General features: G+C 39.3%; 3 protein-coding genes across 5 annotated transcripts; 2 read left to right on the forward strand and 1 right to left on the reverse strand.

The window, feature by feature from the left end:
• Nucleotides 1–153: 153 nt before the first annotated feature.
• LOC145657055 (toll-like receptor 12) lies at nucleotides 154–2,827 on the forward strand. The gene is given in 3 exon segments (XM_081711480.1): nucleotides 154–2,144; nucleotides 2,146–2,426; nucleotides 2,429–2,827. Coding segments are annotated over 3 exon segments (909 nt in total). The 5' UTR covers nucleotides 154–1,830; the 3' UTR covers nucleotides 2,743–2,827.
• Nucleotides 2,828–4,596: 1,769 nt separating this feature from the next.
• baxb (BCL2 associated X, apoptosis regulator b) lies at nucleotides 4,597–9,635 on the reverse strand. 3 transcript variants are annotated; one of them, XM_027014713.3, is made up of 7 exons: nucleotides 9,615–9,635; nucleotides 9,088–9,144; nucleotides 8,949–8,979; nucleotides 8,448–8,618; nucleotides 7,552–7,687; nucleotides 7,337–7,441; nucleotides 4,597–5,845 (listed from the first exon to the last, which is right to left on the reverse strand). In XM_027014713.3, the coding sequence occupies exons 2-7, from the start codon at nucleotides 9,107–9,109 to the stop codon at nucleotides 5,690–5,692; spliced, it is 621 nt and encodes a 206-aa protein (XP_026870514.3). In that variant the 5' UTR covers nucleotides 9,110–9,144; nucleotides 9,615–9,635; the 3' UTR covers nucleotides 4,597–5,689. The 3 variants fall into 3 exon arrangements, with proteins under 3 accessions (XP_026870514.3, XP_026870512.3, XP_026870511.3); XM_027014711.3 differs by lacking the exon at nucleotides 9,615–9,635 and adding an exon at nucleotides 9,290–9,405; XM_027014710.3 differs by lacking the exon at nucleotides 9,615–9,635 and having other exon boundaries at nucleotides 9,088–9,406.
• A 214-nt stretch (nucleotides 9,636–9,849) lies between these two features.
• On the forward strand, nucleotides 9,850–18,626 carry aldh16a1 (aldehyde dehydrogenase 16 family, member A1). Its single transcript, XM_035527773.2, has 17 exons — nucleotides 9,850–10,231; nucleotides 10,807–10,906; nucleotides 11,011–11,137; nucleotides 11,365–11,522; nucleotides 11,869–11,946; nucleotides 12,323–12,507; nucleotides 12,686–12,844; nucleotides 13,432–13,590; nucleotides 13,725–13,881; nucleotides 14,211–14,286; nucleotides 14,460–14,565; nucleotides 14,802–14,932; nucleotides 15,020–15,187; nucleotides 15,635–15,839; nucleotides 15,951–16,136; nucleotides 16,297–16,422; nucleotides 16,577–18,626. Exons 1-17 carry the CDS (start codon nucleotides 10,142–10,144, stop codon nucleotides 16,751–16,753), a joined length of 2,388 nt encoding a protein of 795 aa, XP_035383666.2. The 5' UTR covers nucleotides 9,850–10,141; the 3' UTR covers nucleotides 16,754–18,626.
• The last annotated feature ends 2,451 nt before the right edge of the window (nucleotides 18,627–21,077 follow it).

Below are 21,077 nucleotides of genomic sequence, written 5' to 3' on the forward strand. Positions count from 1 at the left end.
ACAGAAGGAGAACATGGAAACTTCATGTGAACCCAAGACCCTAGCAATGAGTGGTAAACATGCTACCCAACAAGCCACTGTGCTGCCTGGAGTATCTCTCTCTCTCTCTCTCTCTCTCTCTCTCTCTCTCTCTCTCTCTCTCTCTCTCTCTCTCTCTCTCTCTCTCTCTCTCTCTCTCTCTCTCTCTCTCTCTCTCTCTCTCTCTCTCTCTCTCTCTCTCTCTCTCTCTCTCTCTCTCTCTCTCACACACACAGAGCACCTATATCTCACACACGTTCACACACTTGGAGCACCTATATCACTTACATGTTCTGCTTATTTCTCCAACTGAAAATAAGTTCCACCTTAGGGAATACTTTCAGCCCTACCCCCAGAACGGTCAGTTTTGCCTTGAACTGGAGACCCTGGAGCCGCAACGTGTAGGTGTCACGCTATTAAGAGTATTAACTGTCATGTTTTCTGACTTGACCTGGAGCCTTTAAGAATCTCTTGCGTCTCCAAACCGTGTTTTTTAATTGCAAGGGTTTTTCAAATTTTTCACTTTCCTTTGAGGTTGTCAGTGACCTTCAGAATGTAAGAACTGTGAACTTTTTTGAATGCAAAATGTCATCAATGGCAGTAGATGTCTTCAGAGGATTTATGAAATTGGAACAGCTGACAATCCTGGACAAAACATGACTTTTCTGAGTTGCTGTGCAGGCTAACATTTCTGTCATCTTCACTAAAAGAATTATTTGTACAGTTATCTGTAACTACTCTTGGACATCCAAAGTGCACATTAACTAATGGGACATCTTTTGTTGTTGAAGAATTTCATACACTTGAGTATGTCAAGCTGTTTTTTAATCATGTAACGGTGTTTGATAAAACTGCCTTAAAATAGAAATTGTCAAATTTAAGAATTGACTGGAAGTCATTTCAAATTTTAAGAAATGAAATTACAAAAGTTGATAATCTTTGGTTAACTGATATTGACAATTTAGAACTGTTAGAAAGCATCTGTGCATCTGAACTTTTGACCACAGCACTGTCAGTATCGTACTTGAATGTAACTGAATACTTTCTGCCCAATCTAGAAAACTGCTTAATGCTTGTAAGCTTTGACATCAGTGCAATAGGGATTCAAAATAACTCATTTAATTTATCATTCATTGGTGCTCTGAGAAATCTCACTAGATTGAAAGTAGAGTGGACAGTGGAAAATCGGGAGAATAATGAAAGACCTGGAGTTTGGCACTTTGTGAAAACCAGCACATTAGTGCCACTAAACTAAAGTCACTGGATCTTAAAACAAACAACTTCAGAAATATCAGCCACAAGCAATTCAGTTGCTTGAAAGAGCTTCAGTATCTGATCTGGTCATACACTAATACTAAGTATATTGAGGATTTTTCATTTAAAAATAATGATTTTTTAAAAACATTAGACTTGACTGGGAACAAAATATCAAAACTTACAGAATATACATTTTTTGTCTTGTTAAATCTAGAAAATCTCCTACTTATGGACAATCATTTGATTGCTATTTAAGAATGAACATTTATGTATTTAAAATCCCTAAAGAATTTAGAACTGGGAGTCTTTAATGATCCATCTATTGAATCTTCACATATGCAGATCAATCTTAGCTTGTTATTTGGAATTTTCCCTGAAAATCTGACTCACTTGTACATTAGCTCTTGAAAAAGTCCAATAATACTGATATTAGGCAATGACAGCAAACCTAAAGCAGGCCTAAACCTGCAAGTTACTGGCCAGTCTGTCACTTTTCATGATTGTGAGGGTCCAGTTTTTCAATCTCTTGTCCAGTTAATTGTACTGACAGATCATATGCTGTGTGGCCAGTCTTTTCCTGTTCGGTTCCTCAAGTCTCTAAAGCACTTAGAAATCTCATTATGGCACAAGACAGCGCAAATGGATTTGACAGATTTGAAGCAGCTCATCCACCTGAAGAGTCTAGTCATTAAAAACATGGATTTTTCTCTGCAGCCTTATCTTGATGTCATTTTCCACAACTTGTCCAGTCTGGAATACTTGGAATTTTCCTCTTGCTGGGTACATTTGCTGGATCATGATTTAAGCAGAGATCTGCAGTCACTTAAAATATTGGTATTGAAAATAGATGATCTGTTTAGTGTAACAGAGCTTTCTAGAACCCCTGAATAACCTTAGATATCTTGTCATGGAACGTCCGCTTCTCTACTGTCACTGTGACAATGGCTGGATGACTGAACGGGCAAAATATCGACAGCATATTCAGGTGTTTCTTATGTGCTATTCAGTAGAGACGCTGCAATGTAAAGGTGCGGAGGGAACCAAGTTTCTGTCCAAATACTTTCAAGACCACTGTGTAATTGATGTAGAGTTTCTGCTGTTTGTTTCCTCTTTTGTGGGACTACTGTTCTTCATGCTGGTGGTGCTGCTCCATCTGGAGACTACATGATGGCCTTTTTCCACATAGCTCGAGGGTGGTTGGAGGAGGCCACTAGAGTGAACAAAGGAAGACATTATAATTTTGATGTTTTTGTGTCCTACTGTAGAAAGGATGAGAACTGGGTGGTAGATGAGCTTCTGCCCAACCTAGAAAAAAGAGGGCCCCCTTTCCTCAGGATTTGCCTTCATAGTAGGGGTTTCCATCCAGGAAAGGACATTGTGGAGAACATTAGACAGCCTCTACACCTGAACCTGAACCTGCCAAATAGAGTCTTCATCATTTCATATTTTCCATATGCATTATTTTAATTTTGATGCTTCTCCTACAAAGAAGTTCATTATTCAAACAAATAAGTTGCTTTGATATTCTAAATTTCTGAGGCTTATGCTGATGTCTTTTTATACTTAATATAGGAATTTGCGAGCAGATATGCATTTAATGATTGAAAAGCATAAATATAATTTGTGTTCATCTCTTTTGTGTTAATTACTATTGTTAGAGCTTAAGATTCAATATAAAAAGCACTGTTGGTGGCCACAAGACCCAGCTCAACACAGTGCATTCTGGGACAAACTTTGGGCAAAGCGTGCAAATGAACCTGCCAAATAGAGTCTTGAAAGAATTAATTGCAGTACCCCTAATAAATGTGTTCTGAAATACCCCTGCTATTGCAGATAGCAATTTAGGTTTAAAACCTTACGCTTAACTTAGGAATGTGAAGACAACAAATTACACAAAGATCAAAATGGTTTGCAGCATTTGGACATTTAAAATTGTTAATAGCAGAATCCACAGAAGCTATCTTACAGCAATCTAACCAATATAACATTATAGTAGCTAGCTAGGTTAACAGCTATTCAAACAATATTACCTCATGGTAATCAGATAACCAAATTCATATTTTAGCACATTCTCTTCTTAGTTTTTGGTACCCATCACGCTCAAAAAAATAAAAAATAAAAAATAAAAATAGAAAAGAATAAATTAAGACTAACAGTCACATTAATCTATTAGTTATGTTATTACCAACTATACTTATATTTGACAACCACTTTGTCGGCGTCTGCCATTTTGTATTATTTGGTTTGGCTTCAGAAACCTCCTTCGATGTTGGAATCATTGTTGGACTGAATAGTTTCCAATGTTCGAATTTTCACGTACAGATAATTTTCTATTACTAACTGTGAAGTACTAAAGTTTTGGATATGGTAACATCCAAGAAGTACTATTTTCTATAGATGTATGCGGTTTTCTACGTAGCGTATGTAAAAATTAATGATGGTAGGATTTTTGTAACACAAGGCTTCAGGACTATAATGGCTTAATTGTTTGAAATTTATCATGTTACTTCGTCATAGATCGGTTGCCAAATGTACATAAACCACATTATCTGAAAACTTTAAAAACCATTTGACACAGTATGTCTGTCTGGAACAAGGTGGGTCCTTACAGAATACACGTGAACGGTAAAACTGCACCTGATGTCGAAATTAATATCCATAGGACAGGCATACCAGTTTATGAGGAGCCTGTCCACTTCCTATTCCTCCCGTTATATATATAAAAAAACACCAGGTGGCGTCCATGAGCAAATCTACAATGAATGGTGGTGAAGGGAGCTAAACGGCTAAAAATGAAAAATTGTTTCTCAACATGTAACTAGGATCTGCCTTTAGTTTGGGGAAATAAATGTATTACAGTAAAAATAACAAAGGAAATGTCCTTTTTTCCCCTAGTTTTTGTTTGTGTTAATGCAATCACGCTGCTACACATTCCCTCTCTACGCTGTATCAACCTCTGCTCCTCTTTCCTTATCCAGCCTCCTGTTAACATGATTTAGCATTGCACTGCCATAAGCTCCATGTTTGACACGCTACATATAATAAAAAAGTTTGCACTTTATTCATACTATAGCTTTAAATGATATGCCTCGTGAATATATTGTTTTTCAACCTAGAAATGTAATTGAACATAGAGGTTTGATAGTTATGCGAATATTTCAGCATCTGTTCATTGCACACTTAGAGGCTACTCATGCCAAGCTCTGAATTATATTTTATAACTGCACTAAGAGAAGAAAGACCCCAGGCTGTCACAAGAGGTGTGGAGCTAGACCCTGCTCCAACAGTCCAGGTATAATAATCCACACAATATAACAAAAGTGAAAATAAAGTGTTTTATTGTAACATCTTAAAATCGTGTTTTATTTATAGCGTAATAATCAACAATTGTAAACACGAAAGAGGCGAGGGTAATAGTCAGATATATACACCGAGGAATTGCTCAGTACACGCTATAGAACAGCGATAATACTTCGTAGGGAATAAACGGGACCGCAGAGAATATATAGCGTAGCGTTAGCAAAAATAACACACAGGTGACAATAGTAATCTGGTGATGAGGATCTTGTGAGGTTGTGCCGTCTCGTGTGTGTGTTTGTGTACATTTTGCTAGTACCAGGTTGGACCTCCTTAATTAAGGCAGTTCTGAAGGCAAATGCGGCCCCACCTGGTACTAGCAAGCTGTACCTAATAAAGTGGCCGGTGAGTGTATATATGTATGTGTATATTTAATAGTTTTTACATAACAATAAGTAAACCATTGTTACTTTTGGTTGTGAAAATCGCAAGGGCACCAGGAACATATGCACAATTTTTTTTGTCCTGAAAAAAATAACACGTCACAATTCAGTATAACGCAAGAGCTCCCAACGAAACCCTTAAGGATCTTTTAGGGTACAGTACTCTACTTAAGGATGAGGTAGAGGTTGAAGATTCTTAATACCTGAGAGTTATCAAAGAGGTTCTGATGTGATAGTGATCTGTGAAGACTGTATAACATATTAAAGAAGTCTTACTCAGTCTAACCCTTTCCTCTGAATCACACATTTTCCAAATACACAAATTGAATCATGTTAATTAAAAAAGATAAAATAATTGACATTAAAATGTATATAAAAACAGACATATGGCAAAATGGATATTTGTAGGTTTGGCACTGTGTTCAGCGTTCTCCAACCATAGGAAACGAATGTGATTCCCAACAGGAATCCCTTGTTCTTGTCTTGAGGTTACATTCTTTCACTTTGCTTCACTCTTTCTACCCGGTTTCCATTAGCCACGCCAGCCTGCCTCATCCAGCCTCTGCCACTCACCCCATCACCTGCTCTGTCAGCCCCTCCCACATGCACTCACTCACTCACTCACGCTCTCTCTCTCTCTACCCCCCCACCATCTTGCTGTCTTTCTGTCTCTCTCAGCTGATTCTGTTCATTCTCCAACTGATGAGCGCTCCCAGAAGTACCCCACTGATGAAAACCAGGCCCAGTGCTACAGAAGGCGAGATGGTTCTGATGGAGGAAGTAGAAACTTGTTCAATGGCGAAACGGGCCAGTTCGGAAATGCTGTTAATCTTTATATGGAGAATAAACAAAAAAGGGACCGTAAGATTAGGATGAAGAATTTCAGTTCATTTGTATTAAAATAAGTTAAAATAAGTAAATTGCAGTAACAAAACACAAGAACCAACAACCCTGAAAACAATGCTACATATAAATGTAGGCTAACCTTAAACCTTAAAAATCATTCATTTTTAAAATGAACATATGATACTCAGACATTATAACAACATTTTACATATAATGAATGAAAACGTCACATTTGTGACAGTTGGTAAATAAGCATTTCTGATGTTACCAGTTAATGCTATTCTGATTATGTCTAAAGCTACAAAATCTGATCTTTAATTAAATCCAGCATATACCAAATCCAGCATAGTGCAAGCATATAGCTGTAAAAATGTGTGTGCGTGCGTATGTGTGTGTGTGTATACATGCACACACAGTGGTGTGAAAAAGTGTTTGCCCTCTCCCTGATATCTTTTTTTTTTTGCATGTTTGTCACAATTAAATGTTTCAAATCATCAAACAAATTTAAATATTAGAAAAACCATAAAGGCTCATCTCAGTTTTGACAGAACATCTTGATGAGCCCCAAGCCTTTTGGGAAAATACTCTGTGGACTGACGAGACAAAAGTTGAACTTTTTGGGAGGTGTTGTTACATCTGGCATAAAAGGAACATCACACCAACAGTAAAATACGGTGGTGGTAGTGTGATGGGGCTGTTCAGGACCTGGAACACTTGCTGTGGTAAATGGAACCATGAATTCTGCTGTCTACCAAAAAATTCTGAAGGAGAATGTCCGGCCATCTGTTCGTGACCTCAAGCTGAAGCGCACTTGGGTTCTGCAGCAGGACGATTATCCAAAACACACAAAGTCCACCTCTGAATGGCATAAGAAAAACAAAGGAAGACTTTGGAGAGGCCTAGTCAAAGTCCTAACCTGAATCCGATTGGGATGCTGTGGCCTGTCCTTTAAAAAGGCGGTTCATGCTCCAAAACCCTCCAATATGGCCGAATTACAACAATTCTGCAAAGATGTGTGGACCAAAATTCCTCCACAGCACTGTAAAAGACTCATTGCCAGTTATCGCAAACGTTTGATTGCAGTTGCTGCTAAGGGTGGCCCAACCAGTTGTTTGCCCCCTAATCACTTTTTCACACAAGGCCATGTAGGTTTGGAATTGTTTTTCCTTTAATAATAAAAACCTTCATTTAAAAACTGCATTTTGTTTTACTTGTTATCTTTTGTCTAATATTTAAATTTGTTTGATCTGAAATATTTAAGTGTGACTTTTTTTTGTGTGTATATATATATATATATATATATATATATATATATCGATAGATAGATAGATAGATATATATCGATAGATAGATAGATATATATCGATAGATAGATAGATAGATAGGACACTTGTCTGTAAGTACCTTGAAAAGGGCACAAAGTAACAAACATACTTTCATAGGATAATGTGTGTCATGTTACTGATTCTTCTTACCCATCCTCCCATGTTGCAGATCCAGTCCAAAAGCTTTCTCCTGAAGAAGTCCAGACACAAAGAAAGTATGTCTGAGACCACTGCAGGCAATCGCGCTAGGACCATCTGTGTGTAACAAGGAATGATCATGTTAAACACATGCACACGCATATGCAAATCAAACACACAATTATGCAAGATAGTCCAGTGTACTGAAGGCTATTGTCAAGCAGTACCTTTGCAGACAGTTTTCCTACTGAGTAGAACAGCACAATAATTCTTCCCCAGTTAATCTGTCCATTGCTGAAGACATTCTCCACCAGCTTCCAGAAACAGCTTTTATCAGCCACACGTCCCAATCCATCCATCATACTGACAGGCAGATGAGGAACAGTGGAACAGAAAACTGCAGGTGTAAGTTCTGGTCTTTTGTAAAGCAACTCAAACAATGAAATATGTTATATTCATACACACGCGCACACAGAGTAAGTTACCCTCAAATGACCCAGATCCAGCTAGTTTTAGGTCCCTGCTGGGCATGGTGGTGTGTTTTGTTTTGTTTTTTTTAAATTTAGGTTTTTCCCGCTTCCTAACGATTATGCACTTGGGTTGGCTCACTGGGTTTACACTGGTCTCCTGTGTATAGCAGTGTAGTGGATTTTATTTACCTTCATTATAGCTATGTACTTTAAGTATATAGAATGGATTTTAGATGTTCTTCCTTATTGCCAAAGAGCACTATCATCAAAGATCATTTTCACTCACAATACATATTTTGAGTACACAGACTTGTACTTTTAATTTAAATTAGCATTAGATAGAGTGTTACAGTACATCCTGAGTGTCTGGGAAAGGCCAGAGATCTTTCAGGAACATGTTACATTTTTTATTAGGCCAAACTCTATAAATAGCACGTCAGTGTGCTGATTGTGATATTTTCACACTACTTCTTCTTCTTGGGTGCAGGGTAGCTATTACATTTTTTCATATGAGAAATTGAAGAATGCCAAACTGATCTACCTCTTTTTTTCAGTGCCATGCAAACAGCTTATTGCTGTGAACTCTGCTAAATTTAATTTGTCACCTCTTCATATGAAATTTAACACAGACTTAACTTAGACTTAACACTTACTCATTAAATCTTGGATCTTGATCGAGCCGATCACCAATAACTCTGATCGTCTCTGCGATTTGATCTACTAACATCTGATCATTCTCGTTGGTTATTGGTTTCATGTCAGGAAGGCGCAGTGGGGGGATGTTTCCTTCACAAGTTATGTGCCTTACCTGGTCCTTTATTACTCTGAATGACAATGGGACAAAGGAACAGTGAAACGGACTCTGTACAATAATTTAATTAGCATACCTCAAAGAGACAGGAAGACAAACTAAGACAATACTAGACAGGTGTGACTAAAGGTCATGAAGGCGATTACTAACTCATAATGTGCTCAAACTAGTCCATATGACTTCTATATGGTGTGTAGACGATTATGCTACTTTCACTTTCGATTTTGGAGGTTCGTTTTTATTTGAATTTTGCATCATTATTATATAGGTTATTATGACTAATACATCATGTAATAGTACACATACGCCTCAAAGTGAGCGAGATGTAGAAGAGAAGACTCACCCGATCAAGACTGCCTCTCCAATTTGGTCATCTAGAGGGAGGAAATGAGAACTTTACACTTGGATCAACACATTGATTTCATTAATTCATAGCGAATTTTTTTAAAAAAGTTACCAGTTAGCTAAGAAACCCAACTTACCCGTTGTTCCTTCACACGACATGTCGACACGTTTGTCGATTAGGTTACTAGACTAGTCTACAACAGAAACGTAAGAGGGACAGTGAAACGAATACTGTATAACAGCTGTACAATAATCCAGTATAAAGTTATTCTTGTTCTTATGGTTGTTTTTCTACGCAGCTATAAGAACTATGCTAAAATTAGTATGACAAATTATTACATAGCTCAGGTCTCACAAGTAGACTAATCTGCCTGTCCCTTCTTCCTAATTCATATAAACCAGACTAGAAGGGCATACATAACAGATGCATACACCATGTGGACGCATCTGATATGCATGCCATGAACTGCAATAAAGATCTGCACCTCACTCTGCACCGCAGAGCTGATTATTATAAAGAAGTGTACACGTTACATCAAATGCACTTTACTTTGTCCTACCAGGCTAAGCAATTTCGTTATTTTTTGCATCTTTATACGTGTTGTTTTGTAGTCATATAAAGAACAACGCGAGCTTACAAAAAATAAGCAAAAAAATAAATTACATTGTAAAGTGTGTATTGTTCACCCATGACAAGCGTCCGTGTGGAAATAGTGAAGATCAGACTATGTCCGACCTTCAAAGAAAAGTAAAATGAACTATTTTGAAAGGCGAGTGTGCCTGATGCATTTCTACTCAAATATTTAAGTGATCTTAAATATTTATTAAATAATGTTTCAGTGGAGTCTGAGCCAAGTCAGAAACCCTCATCCTAAACGAAAATATCTTGGCAAGTAGCTCCACGCCAGGGAGGAGCTCGGTCATGACAGGAGAAAGTACGCGGCATTTTTTTTGTGTCTTTGTAACTAGTTCATCTCATCAAAACCTTTTCTGCTTCAAGTTGTATTCCTAATCAGGAATTAACAACGCTGTTGTTAATGCAATAGATTAAACATCTAGCTAGACACTCAGTTCATTTATTTAAACCACGTTTAGCTAGCTGGCTAAACCGTTTCAGAGACAGCTTTCGCAGCTCGCTTTAGGGTGGGGATTTTGGTGGAGCTCCCAAGCTGCCTACATTAAGTGCGTGTTATGGCAAGTGTTGCCTCCAAAACTGTGTACGACATCTTTCAGTCCATGGAGTACGGTGCCTCTGCTTCCACCACTGCTACTGCTGCCCGGGTAAGGTGGCTGGCTGGCTTCCACATGTGAGAAAAATAAAGGAAATGGCTGTTGAAGAGATTGGACATACTTATTAGCGGGGGTTGCATGCATGGCACTGAGCTCCATTATGTTTTCATTACAACATTAGATATCTTATTATTAATTATCTTATGTTGGATTTGTGACTGCTGCATAACCTGCTATCCAGCATAGTGATTATAACTCACAGGGCGAGCGTGTGACCGTGAACTGGGTTTGTGAGTTTTAGATTTAGACATATTGACCAGATTTCACCGTTACTTTGAGCATAGAAGTACAACGTAGAAATTATCGTAGATAACCCCAAGACTGCTGAATCCTTTACGTTACAGATTATTTTATGGTTTGGTTTTAAACGGGTGTCGCAGCCGCAATAAACATAGCTAAACGTTCGAATTTAACCCTGGCTCTAACATTGTATTTATATATAAAGAGTGAGTGATGCACACAATTGTTTGAAAGGACAGATGCAATAACACTAATTACTTTTAGCAACATTCAAGCTTCACTATAGCGTGCGTTTCATAATCTTGTTTCTGTATCTTCTATATCAGACTTGGCTTGAGCAACACTCTCAGTCTCTTGGCCTCTTTGTTGACGGGGGATTTGTTAGGCCGGTAGACAGGCAGACCCTCCGAGTTACTGACTCCACAGGTGAATCCCATAACAGCTGTTCTATGATTGCACCATTCACTGTCCCTTCCCATCCGCTTCTCGCCCTCTCCTTCAATGTGCTCATTATTTTTGCTCCACACCAGGCACAGCTCTCTGCAGTGTCATCTGTGCTAAGGAAGAGGATGTTTCGGCCTGCGGCGTCTCTGCTTCTGCAGGCTTCAAGGCCTGGAGTGAGCTGAGTGCCCACCGTAGAGCTAAAGTCCTGCTCAGGTACGAGTCCAGCACGAACGTGGAGTGGAACTTGTCCTCGGGTAGCCATCAGAGATCCATAGCAGACAAGTGCTGAAAAATACAAAGTCAGGTGTCACTATGAGATATCACACAAAGCTCTCACTCACAGGAACTTCGTTACCACCACCGAATCACTAAATTCCCCTCCACTGGCATTATAGCATGCTATTTTGAATGTGTTACTCAGTACTCTGTGTATGTTGCAGGTTGGCCAACACACTGCAGAGATACAGCCAGTGCATGTCTGAGCTGTGTGTCCTGTCTGAGTGTCCCTGCTCCTCTTCTGCCCTGGTCAGACTGGCTCACTACTATGCTGGCTGGGCTCAACTCCGAGACACACTAATGCCTAACTGGACACCACGAGGTTAGTGAATGCATCAAAGACAGAGCCTGTTTACGTTTCTTACTTTTGATTCTAGAGTAATTGAACTGAAGTAGCGTGATCTGATTACATTCAGTTGTGTGTATTTTCTTAAATAGGTAATTGATGAATTAATTAATTACACCGAGTAGTTTATCAGAGTGTTAACTCATTAAATAAATGTTTCAGTGACACATAGATTTGGACCAGTTTGTGAGAGAGGACAATTTTCGTTACTTTCATATTTGATTGCAAGAACATACCTTGAATGAATGAATGAATGAATGAATGAATGAATATGCTTCCCCCCCCCCCATGGTTTGTACATATGTGGTATCGTGTATTCCAGGTGTGGTTGCTATAGTTGTTTCAGCTGACTGCCAATTTTACTCCATTTGGCTTAAGGTCTTGCCTGCTCTGGCTATGGGTGAGTGGCTTGCCCTTTCTACCAGTTCATGCATGCACACACACACACACACACACACACACACACACACACACACACACAATCACTATTTCAAGCCACAAACTCCACTTTTTTTCTTTCAGCTCAAATTATCCATTTTATCTGTAATTAGTAGTACTGTGGCTAAGCATTTTGAAATATATATATATATATATATATACCTAACCATTCTATTAAGTAACACTTAGAGTGACATAGTATAGTAACTTTGTTTTTGTTGTTGAGTAAAGAGTCACACATGTTTGCAGGTAGTCATAACTCATACACTTTGCTTCCTAGTACGGCAAACGACCTTTGATTAACCAAACATGACCTGTCGCTTTTAACTATTTCATAGGCAATGCTGTCATTGTGGTCCCTGGAGTGAAAATGGCTGCCCCTGCCCTCTTATTGGCTCAAGTGTTTATGGAGGCGGGACTTCCTGCTGGAGTGCTGAATGTAGTGACTGGTGATTGCGCTCTGGTTGCCAGAGTGGCTCAGAGCATTCATACCAGCTACCTGACGTTCTGTGGGAGCAAGCAGGTGTGTGTGTGTGTGTGTGTGTGTGTGTGTGTGTGTGTGTGTGTGTGTGTGTGTGTGTGTGTGTGTGTGTGTGTGTGACCCAGACCCTTTGCATGCACTTTATTTGAAAAGTGTAATATTAAAATGTATCTTATTAATAATAATAATAAAAATGAAATGCCCTCCTTGTCCTCACTAGGATGGAGAGCTTCTAGCAAAGCAGCTGGCCGGTTGGGGTGTGCCCACATCCCTCAGCCTTTCTGTCAGTGCTGTGTGCCCTTTTATCATCTTTGAGTCTGCAGACATCGACAGTGCTGTGGATGGAGTGATTGAGGCAGCATTCAAAAAGAACAAAGATGTAAGTGAGCAGGTTTCTATAATAAGGACCCGTTGAACATTGCTCGCTCTCTCTCTCTCTCTCTCTCTTTCTGTGTCTGTGTCTGTGTTTCCTGTCAGTTGAGTTTAATTGAAAATAGATTTATTGGCATGACTATATATTTTACGATGACTATAGTACTTCTATGCCAAAGCACTTAGATGAGTCTCTATCACTTATAAGCCTGTGAATCAGTTGTTAAATAGAATTTAGGTTCTAAGGAAAATAAAAGTTCCTCTACATTAACACAATTTTAATTATATCAATATGGTAGTCATATAAAATACTTAGGTACAGCCTGTATGTCCGGTGTCCATTTCTATATAAAATCTGAGTGCCTGTTATGTGCAGAGCCAAATCCTGGTGCTCTAGATCATGCAGTTAGTCATTCTTTTTTGTTTTATCTTCTTTGTTTAGATGTATTTTATTCCCTTGTCTATGTAATTTCTATATATTTGTAAATAATCTATTGTGTCAGTCTCTTTAGTATGTTACTCACCAAGACAGATTCCTTGTATGTGTATGTAACTGGCAAATAAAATACATTCCTGTTCTGATTTTTCCCTCAGTGGCAGTGGGTGCTGTGTGTGCAGGAGTCCATGTGGGACAGTGTAGTGGGCAGACTGAAACTGAGGATGACTGGAATGAAGTGTGTCCCTCTGGCTAGTGAGGCACACAGGAGCCTGGTAGAAACTGCAGTGCAGCAGGCCGTCCAACAGGGGGCGACAGTGAGTCATGGTTGACATCATTTCTCAAGTTTACTGCGGGAAAAGGACCATCAGTAAACAGTAATTCATCACTTTCAGCATACGGTGTGTGTGTGTGTGTGTTGGGGGGGGGGGGGGGGGGTTGTTTATTCTAGCTGATCCAGTCCTGTCCCCCACCTTCCACTGGTGGTCTCTATCCTCCCACGGTTCTGTGTGGGCTGGCTCCGCCTTGCTCTGCAGTGACCACGCCACCTCCAGGGCCTCTTCTACCCCTCCTCTCCTTCAGGAGTGTAGTTGAGGGGGTTACTCTGGGTAAAATCTCCTCATTCTTTTACTTGTCTCATTCTTGCAGAACGTAAAAATGTATAGATGACTTTGGACCTGTTCTGTCAACCTTTGCACGTTTCTCTTACTTTGGTGTGAAACTCAGAGAGGTGCAATTATTGTCATTGCTGTATATTACAATATACAGTCATTACATTACATTACAGAGTGGCTTTTAGTAATCTCCTAATCCAGACAGCTAAAGTAGTGATAGCAAAAGTACGGATAGTTAAAGTGTTGCCGATTGTTTGTACATTATCCTGCATGTTAGAGTATGTTTCTCAGTAGTTCCCCTTGTGATCTGTGAATGTTTAAAGGTAACCACAGTCCTCACGGCCAAGCTGCATCTATCTGGACTGAAGACTTGACCTTAGCTTTGGAGACTGCCAGGAGGTACAAACACATCTGGCTGTTTAATTTAGTCTGTATAAACTATTGGTTGTCTTTACTGAAAAACAGTATTTACTGTTGTCTGCACCTGTTTACATGCACGTGTGTGTGTGTGTGTGTGTGTGTGTGTGTGCACATGCATGCATGCATGCATGCATGCATCTGCGTGTGTATAGTTTGAAAGTAGGTTCAGTGTGGGTGAATAGTCACTCTGTGACTGACCCCTCCCTCCCGCAGTCTGGACGGAGAGACAGTGGGAACTGCACCAACGGGGGCAAAGAGGTAGATGGCTTTCTACCTGCTGATCCTACGGTCCGAGCACCATGGGTTGGGCTCTTTGCATGGGAGTTGTCTAAACCTACTCAATTGAGAGCCACTATGTAGATATTCTTAATACATACACCGTATGCGCTGTATACATGCAGTGTTTTCTGTTGAGGATTATGTCTAGACCAGTGAATCTGTGCAGAACTGCTTGAAATGAGTTCCAGCTAACTGGCCTGGTTGTTGCTCGGCAGGGTCTGTATCAGTTCCTGTGCCCGTCCCTCACACCCCGTATGCCCCGCTCCACGCCCCGCTCCTTGGATTACAGCGCATTTGGTACGGCTGCCTCCACGTTCATGGTTCCTGAGGGCTTTGATCCATCCAGGTGTGTCCAGTGCACATTAGCATTGCTAAGCAATGAACCAGTAACATAATCTTAATTCAATCTTCTCTCTTTCTCCCCCTCTCTAAGTGTCCCTCGTTCCTGCTCACAGTTCATTGGTGGTAAGCTTTGTAAGGCTGATTCTGGCTGCATTAGGGTAGTGAGTTCGCCAGGGGGTGCTGTGTTGGCTTACTGTGCTGATGGAGGAAGGAAGGACATACGTAATGCTGTGGAGGCAGCCTTAAAAGTCCAGCCAGGGTATGGAGTGATTTTATCCGACCTTTGTCCATATGGAATAGACTCTTTGGAATATCTTTGAATTCCATTTGGAACTCTTTTTTTTCCAGTCTAATGTACCAGTGTTTTCAAATGTCTTGTGTCTTTAAACAGTATCATGCTGTATTAATGCGGGCAAGTTTGATGTAAAATATTTCTATATTCCTAGACTCAACTGTATTGTGAATTTCTCTGTACATACATTATTTACACTAACTGTACTGCACAAATAAGGCATTAGTTGTTTTAGATTTTAGTCTTTTACATATCTTTTCTAAAAAACGTGAATTTCTTTTATATTTGGCAATGTGCACATAAGACCAGCTATCAGACCTTAAATTCTAACACAGTGTGTTTGTTTTACTGCTACTCTGTTTAATGTCATTGCTCTGTATACTGCCTTTTTTCATTTTTTATGTTTAAACACAGGTGGCTTAGGAAGAGCTCCGCTGCACGCGCGCAGTCCCTCTATGCTCTTGCTGACAGTTTGGACAAGAGAAGGCGGGACATGGCTGCGTCCATCCAGGCTCAGACAGGCATCTCTATGGATGAAGCAAATGAGGAGGTGGAGCTTAGCATCTCCAGGCTTTCTGATTGGGCTGCACGTTGTGATAAACAAAGTGGAGTAGTGCCAGTAAGAGACTTCTGTTTTCAGGATTTACCTTCTAAATCTCATACTTAATTGGCTCATATTGTATTTTATTCATCTGCATGATGTGCATTAATGATGGCCATCTCTCTAAAGCCCCTTCCACAGACTGGATCTGCCTTCTTAATACCAGAGGCATTAGGAGTTGTGGGTATTGTGCTCCCAGACACAAGGCCTCTCCTCTGCTTGGTGTCTCTGTTGGGGGCAGCTGTTGCCATGGGCAACGCTGTCATAATGGTGCCAAGTGAAAAGCACCCCCTTCCAGCCATCGATTTCATTCAAGTTCGTATTCATTCGTGCAAATGCATGTGTGTTTTGATGAGCGGCAACCTTTTGGGACTGTTTAAATGTATGCTTATAAGATGTTTGTTTCAACTTTGGACACTTTTACGTGACCTTAAAAAAAGTTAATGATATACTTTGGGCTTTTTTCTTGTTATAGATTCTTCAGGTGTCAGACATTCCTGGTGGTGTGGTTAGTATCATTACTGGTGGAAGGGATCAGCTGACCCAGGCACTGGCCAATCACAGTGAAATTCAGGCCATATGGTATTGGGGCTCTGTGGAAGTGAGTGTGACAATCACGTAGTGGATGACTGTCAGCAGTCACCATTTCAATAACAAGCATCTGTCTCACTCTGTCAAGCTCTCTACAGCTCTGTTTGCCTCTTGTTCTTTGTCTCTGTCTCTTGCTCTCGTTCTTGCCCTCACACTTTGCGCAGGGTTGTCAGTTTCTTCAGTACACCTGTTGCAGTCCACTGAAGCGTATGTGGCTGCACTGTGAGGAAGAGGTGGATGAGGAGGGAGGAAGATACTGGACCCACCCAAGTCCCTCGTTCGAGGAGGAAATGTGGAGGGAGGCTGTGGTGTGGAAGAGTGTGTGGATCCCTACTGCTTAGCAACGCAGAGAGCAAAGATTTAAAAAGTGAAATTGAGGCTGAAGTGGTTGGGGTGAAGGAGAATTTGACAAGAAAACATTGGGAGGTTTTTTGGTGGGCTTTTCTTTTATTCTTAAAGGAAAAATTATGTTCCCTATGGTTAAGTTTGCTTTTTAATTCTTGGAGGTAACAGCCTCTTAATATAACATATTATTTTGGAGTAATAAATAAGGGTTAGTGTTCCTGGGAGATTACAGAGGAACATATTGTTAGACAAAATGAAGAAGCAAAATGGTTTATAATTCTGCATTTGGTGCAAGTATCAGTTCCCTCCCACCATGCTACCATTTGTAAAGTGGGAAATGGTTTGAAACCAGCTGACGCTGCGTTCTGTTGCTACCTCAAACGAACTCTGCAGTTTTCCTTTGAACAGTGAGCCTCAGATGTAGTGCTTTGTCCAGACATGCAAGTAATTCATATCATATTAAAAATGTCTAGCAACAATTTAATTTCCTTGTTGATCAACCTGTACCAAGTCCGTGTTTTTGCAGGTAAACCAGACCAAACGGAGAAGGTGGTTTTAGAGCAATTAAGAGATCAAACAATGCCATTCTGATGAGGTCTAAATAACTAACAAATTACTGATGTCCTTCATTAAAACTAAGATAATGAGTAAATATTAAGAGATGTAGTAGATTAGAATTTAGTATGAACATGGACTACTTGTAACTTGATAATATACTACTACTTTGTTAATGAAGTCATTTGATATGTATATTTTAAAAAATACTAAAGGAGGTCTTTGTTCCTCCACATCTTTTTATCATTAACTTTGAATTTACTCTTGAAGTGAATGCTTTACGATTAATATTGATCTATACCATTTGAGATTTACGAGAGAGCTGACTGGCTGTAGAGGATTTCTGATGTCATTTTGTTCCATGATGAAATCTATTCCATTTAGTCATGCTATGACACTTGTTGACTGGCTGTCACTGATGTAAGGGCAGAGAGCTACAAACCTCTATAGAGCCAGTCATTCTGAACAAGACAGTTTGTGAGCGCAAGCTACATAGTTTAGATCTAGTTTAGCTCGCTACAAACCAATGGGCCTTACTTTTCAGATCCTTTTTGGCAAGCACTTGTGTGTTCCTGGTTTCTGCACATATGAAAACATGAAGGGCGTGATAATTTGTTGATGTGTAATGACAGGGACTCACTATGTTTAAACATGACTGTTGAGCTACACCCTGTTTTGGATACAACCAGTACACCAGGGGTGCCCAGCTCTGTCTCTGGAGATGTGAAATGTCATACAGTTAGCTCTATATTCAGATACTACAGAAGGCCTGGATTTGGGTTGGAACTAAACACTGCAGGGTAGATCTTCCCAACTGGAATCAGGCACCACTACCTGAAGATTGCAGAGTCTGCTGGGGCCAACTAGCAAAGTTCCCATCTTTGTTAAGGAAGAGAGGTCTTTAATGAGATGATTTTGACCTGGAATATAACAGCCTCGTAAACACAGTGTGGGTAATATGTTACTCACATTTGGCCTTGATGTGCCATGAAACTGCATATCATGGGGATATTTCTGATTCAACTTATCTGCTAGTTATCAAACCATTATCAATTACAGTTACTGGTAATTATGTGTTAATTAGGTTAGTGGAGGGGAAATACTGAACTGTGCAGTGCTCCGGTTCTTTGGATGTAGATTTGCATAACAGGACTGAATTCTGACTTGAGTCTTGCTGCAGTGGGTGGTATTATACTTCAGTTCAAAGAGTGTACCCTTTCCCTCAATGACTATATTTTTAATAATAAATTTAGTCCTTAATCACTGTAATGGATATTAAGAGTTATTACACTTAATTAAACGGTTACAATCTTGTCCTTGCCTTGTGTAAGTAATTATGCTCTTATTGCTTCAATGAGATGGATTTAACCCCTTCTCGTTTGGGGAAGGGGTGCTCACTTCATTGCAGGTTTTTAAGGCAAACTACAGTCCCAGACATTAAAGTGATACTAAACACATCTGTGACATCCATAACCTTAAAAATGTGGGAGGAGGACATATCAATAAAACTATAAGTCACTTGGTCATTAGCATTGACATGGTGATAAACTGTAGGCATTGCTTTAATCATACAATGATATGCGGAGAGAGATGGGATCTGTGAAACACACGAACGCGTCAGCACCAACTGCAGTTTAGTTTTAACTCATAAGTAGTAAAGGCACCAAGAAAGTATTTCAGCTAAAGTTAAAAGTTCAAGTTCAAAGAGGATTTTATTGTCATTTCAGCTATAAGTACACAACAAAAACGAGACAGTGTTCCTCCAGGACCATGGTGCAACACAAAACAACAGTGCAACAGACAACATGCTACACAAGTGCAAAAAAGCTTCAATAAACTATCTTTTGTAGATGCTATTTTCTTATTCCCATTGTACTGTGGGTAATCCAGAAAAAGCAGGCAAACCTGATCCACTGCTGTTATAATAACCGAAGGCAACTTTTAATTATAGTGTCATAGTCATAGAGTCATAGTGAGATGGCACAATTACACGGTATGGGAAGATGTCGGTGGCTTGTCACAGGTAAAAGTTAAAAGCTACCTGCTGCTGCAAAACTTGTCAAAATTTACATTTATGACATTTAGCAGATCAACTTTCTTTGTCATGTGACTATTCCTTATATAGAAAGGAAATTAGTTTAAACCAAGACACAGGTAATATACATATTAACATTGCAATTGTCAGTTGATTAATAAACTGACATTTTATGGAAATCAAAAACAGATTTTGCTTATTGCAAAACATAAACTGCACCAGAAAATAAAACATTGTATACACAAAATACATTATAGATATGAACATTCATTCTGATGCAGCCAAGTATATTCAATAATTTAAGAATGGACTTGGGGTTTATTCTAGGCGTAAATTTAATTTGTGTTTAAAAAATGGTTTTATATTTTTGAGCATATTTAAAAAGTGATTAATCTTCACTGTGATTGTGCAAAGATGAGGGAGTGTGAAATGATGGTGCTATCAGTGAACAATAGAAATTCAGTTGTATGAACTTATTCAAAAACAATTTCTCCTGACATTATTTTCTTGATTTATAAGACTTGTGCATAGTTTCATCTCATCTCTTCTGTTACAGTAAAACCAGTCTCAAGCTATCATCCAAAAACCATGTAGGCATGTTATCATAGTTACAAACCCCGTGACACAGGCCGGCGGAAAACAGTAACTGCTGAGTCATAGTGACAAAGCACAATGTGAAGACAGTGTTTCCAGTGTGTAACTAAAGCATTCATACAAGTATTCTTAAGAGATTAGAACCTTTCATACATAACTATTCAAAGTTATCACCTCAGAAAAGACATACCAACTGATCACTATTAAAGAACAAAATCTAGGCTCAGAATTAAAGAAGTTAACATGTAAACAGACCTGTCTTATGAAATACCAATGCAATATTTACTCTGCTGCCTCTATCAGACTGGATTTAGAATTACATTTGATTAAAAGTACTCAGAACTTTGCAGATTTGCCAATATCATACGTTTTTGTATAGAATTGTTAGCTTTTTGTGTAGAATTGTCAGCTGTTTCCGGTACGTTTTAACATTATTAGATATTCTTAACAGCAGACATGTGACAGTTCTTTATGGATTTTGTTGACTAATGATGCGGTTGTAAACCCCCCCCCCCCCTTTAATATAAAAGCATATGAATCATGAATTGTAAATTCGCTCACATATATCGTTTTTCATGTGGGAAAACATAATGTGAAGTTTACCTAGACATACAATACTGTTTCCCCTCTACAAACTAAGCAAGTGATCTTTTTCTGTGGATATATTGGCAGACGACATGGACCAAAGATCAGCTCCAGCGAAAGTTTATGATTCAGAGTGGTTCAATGTGTCCCGTTGTTTTTATTGAGGTGGCTTAAGAACAAAGTCCAAAGTCTGATATATTAGACTAGGTATGTGAAGGGTAATGTGAGACTTGGAACGAGAATGAGTTTATGGATGCCTGGCAGTAGGTTAATGTTTTATGTGTCTGTTTTCCGCTCCACCATTTATACAGTTACACTGTTACCCTGTAGTGCACGTGATATTAATTTACCAGTAACTGAAATCTGTTTAAAATGATCTGAATTATAACGTTTGCATCGACCTGAAAGAGATCACGTTTCAAACCTAACAAAAGCTCCGTCACCGTCCCATCCATTCCGCTTGGACAGTTATGTGGATTTCCAAATTATCCCAGGTTTGAATTTAGATCTATTAAAATTACAATTTACCACACTCATCTGGTGAAGGTTAA

The sequence above is a fragment of the Electrophorus electricus genome, chromosome 3 (assembly GCF_041902795.1).
Source record: "Electrophorus electricus isolate QZ-2024a chromosome 3, ASM4190279v1, whole genome shotgun sequence".
NCBI lineage: Eukaryota > Metazoa > Chordata > Actinopteri > Gymnotiformes > Gymnotidae > Electrophorus > Electrophorus electricus.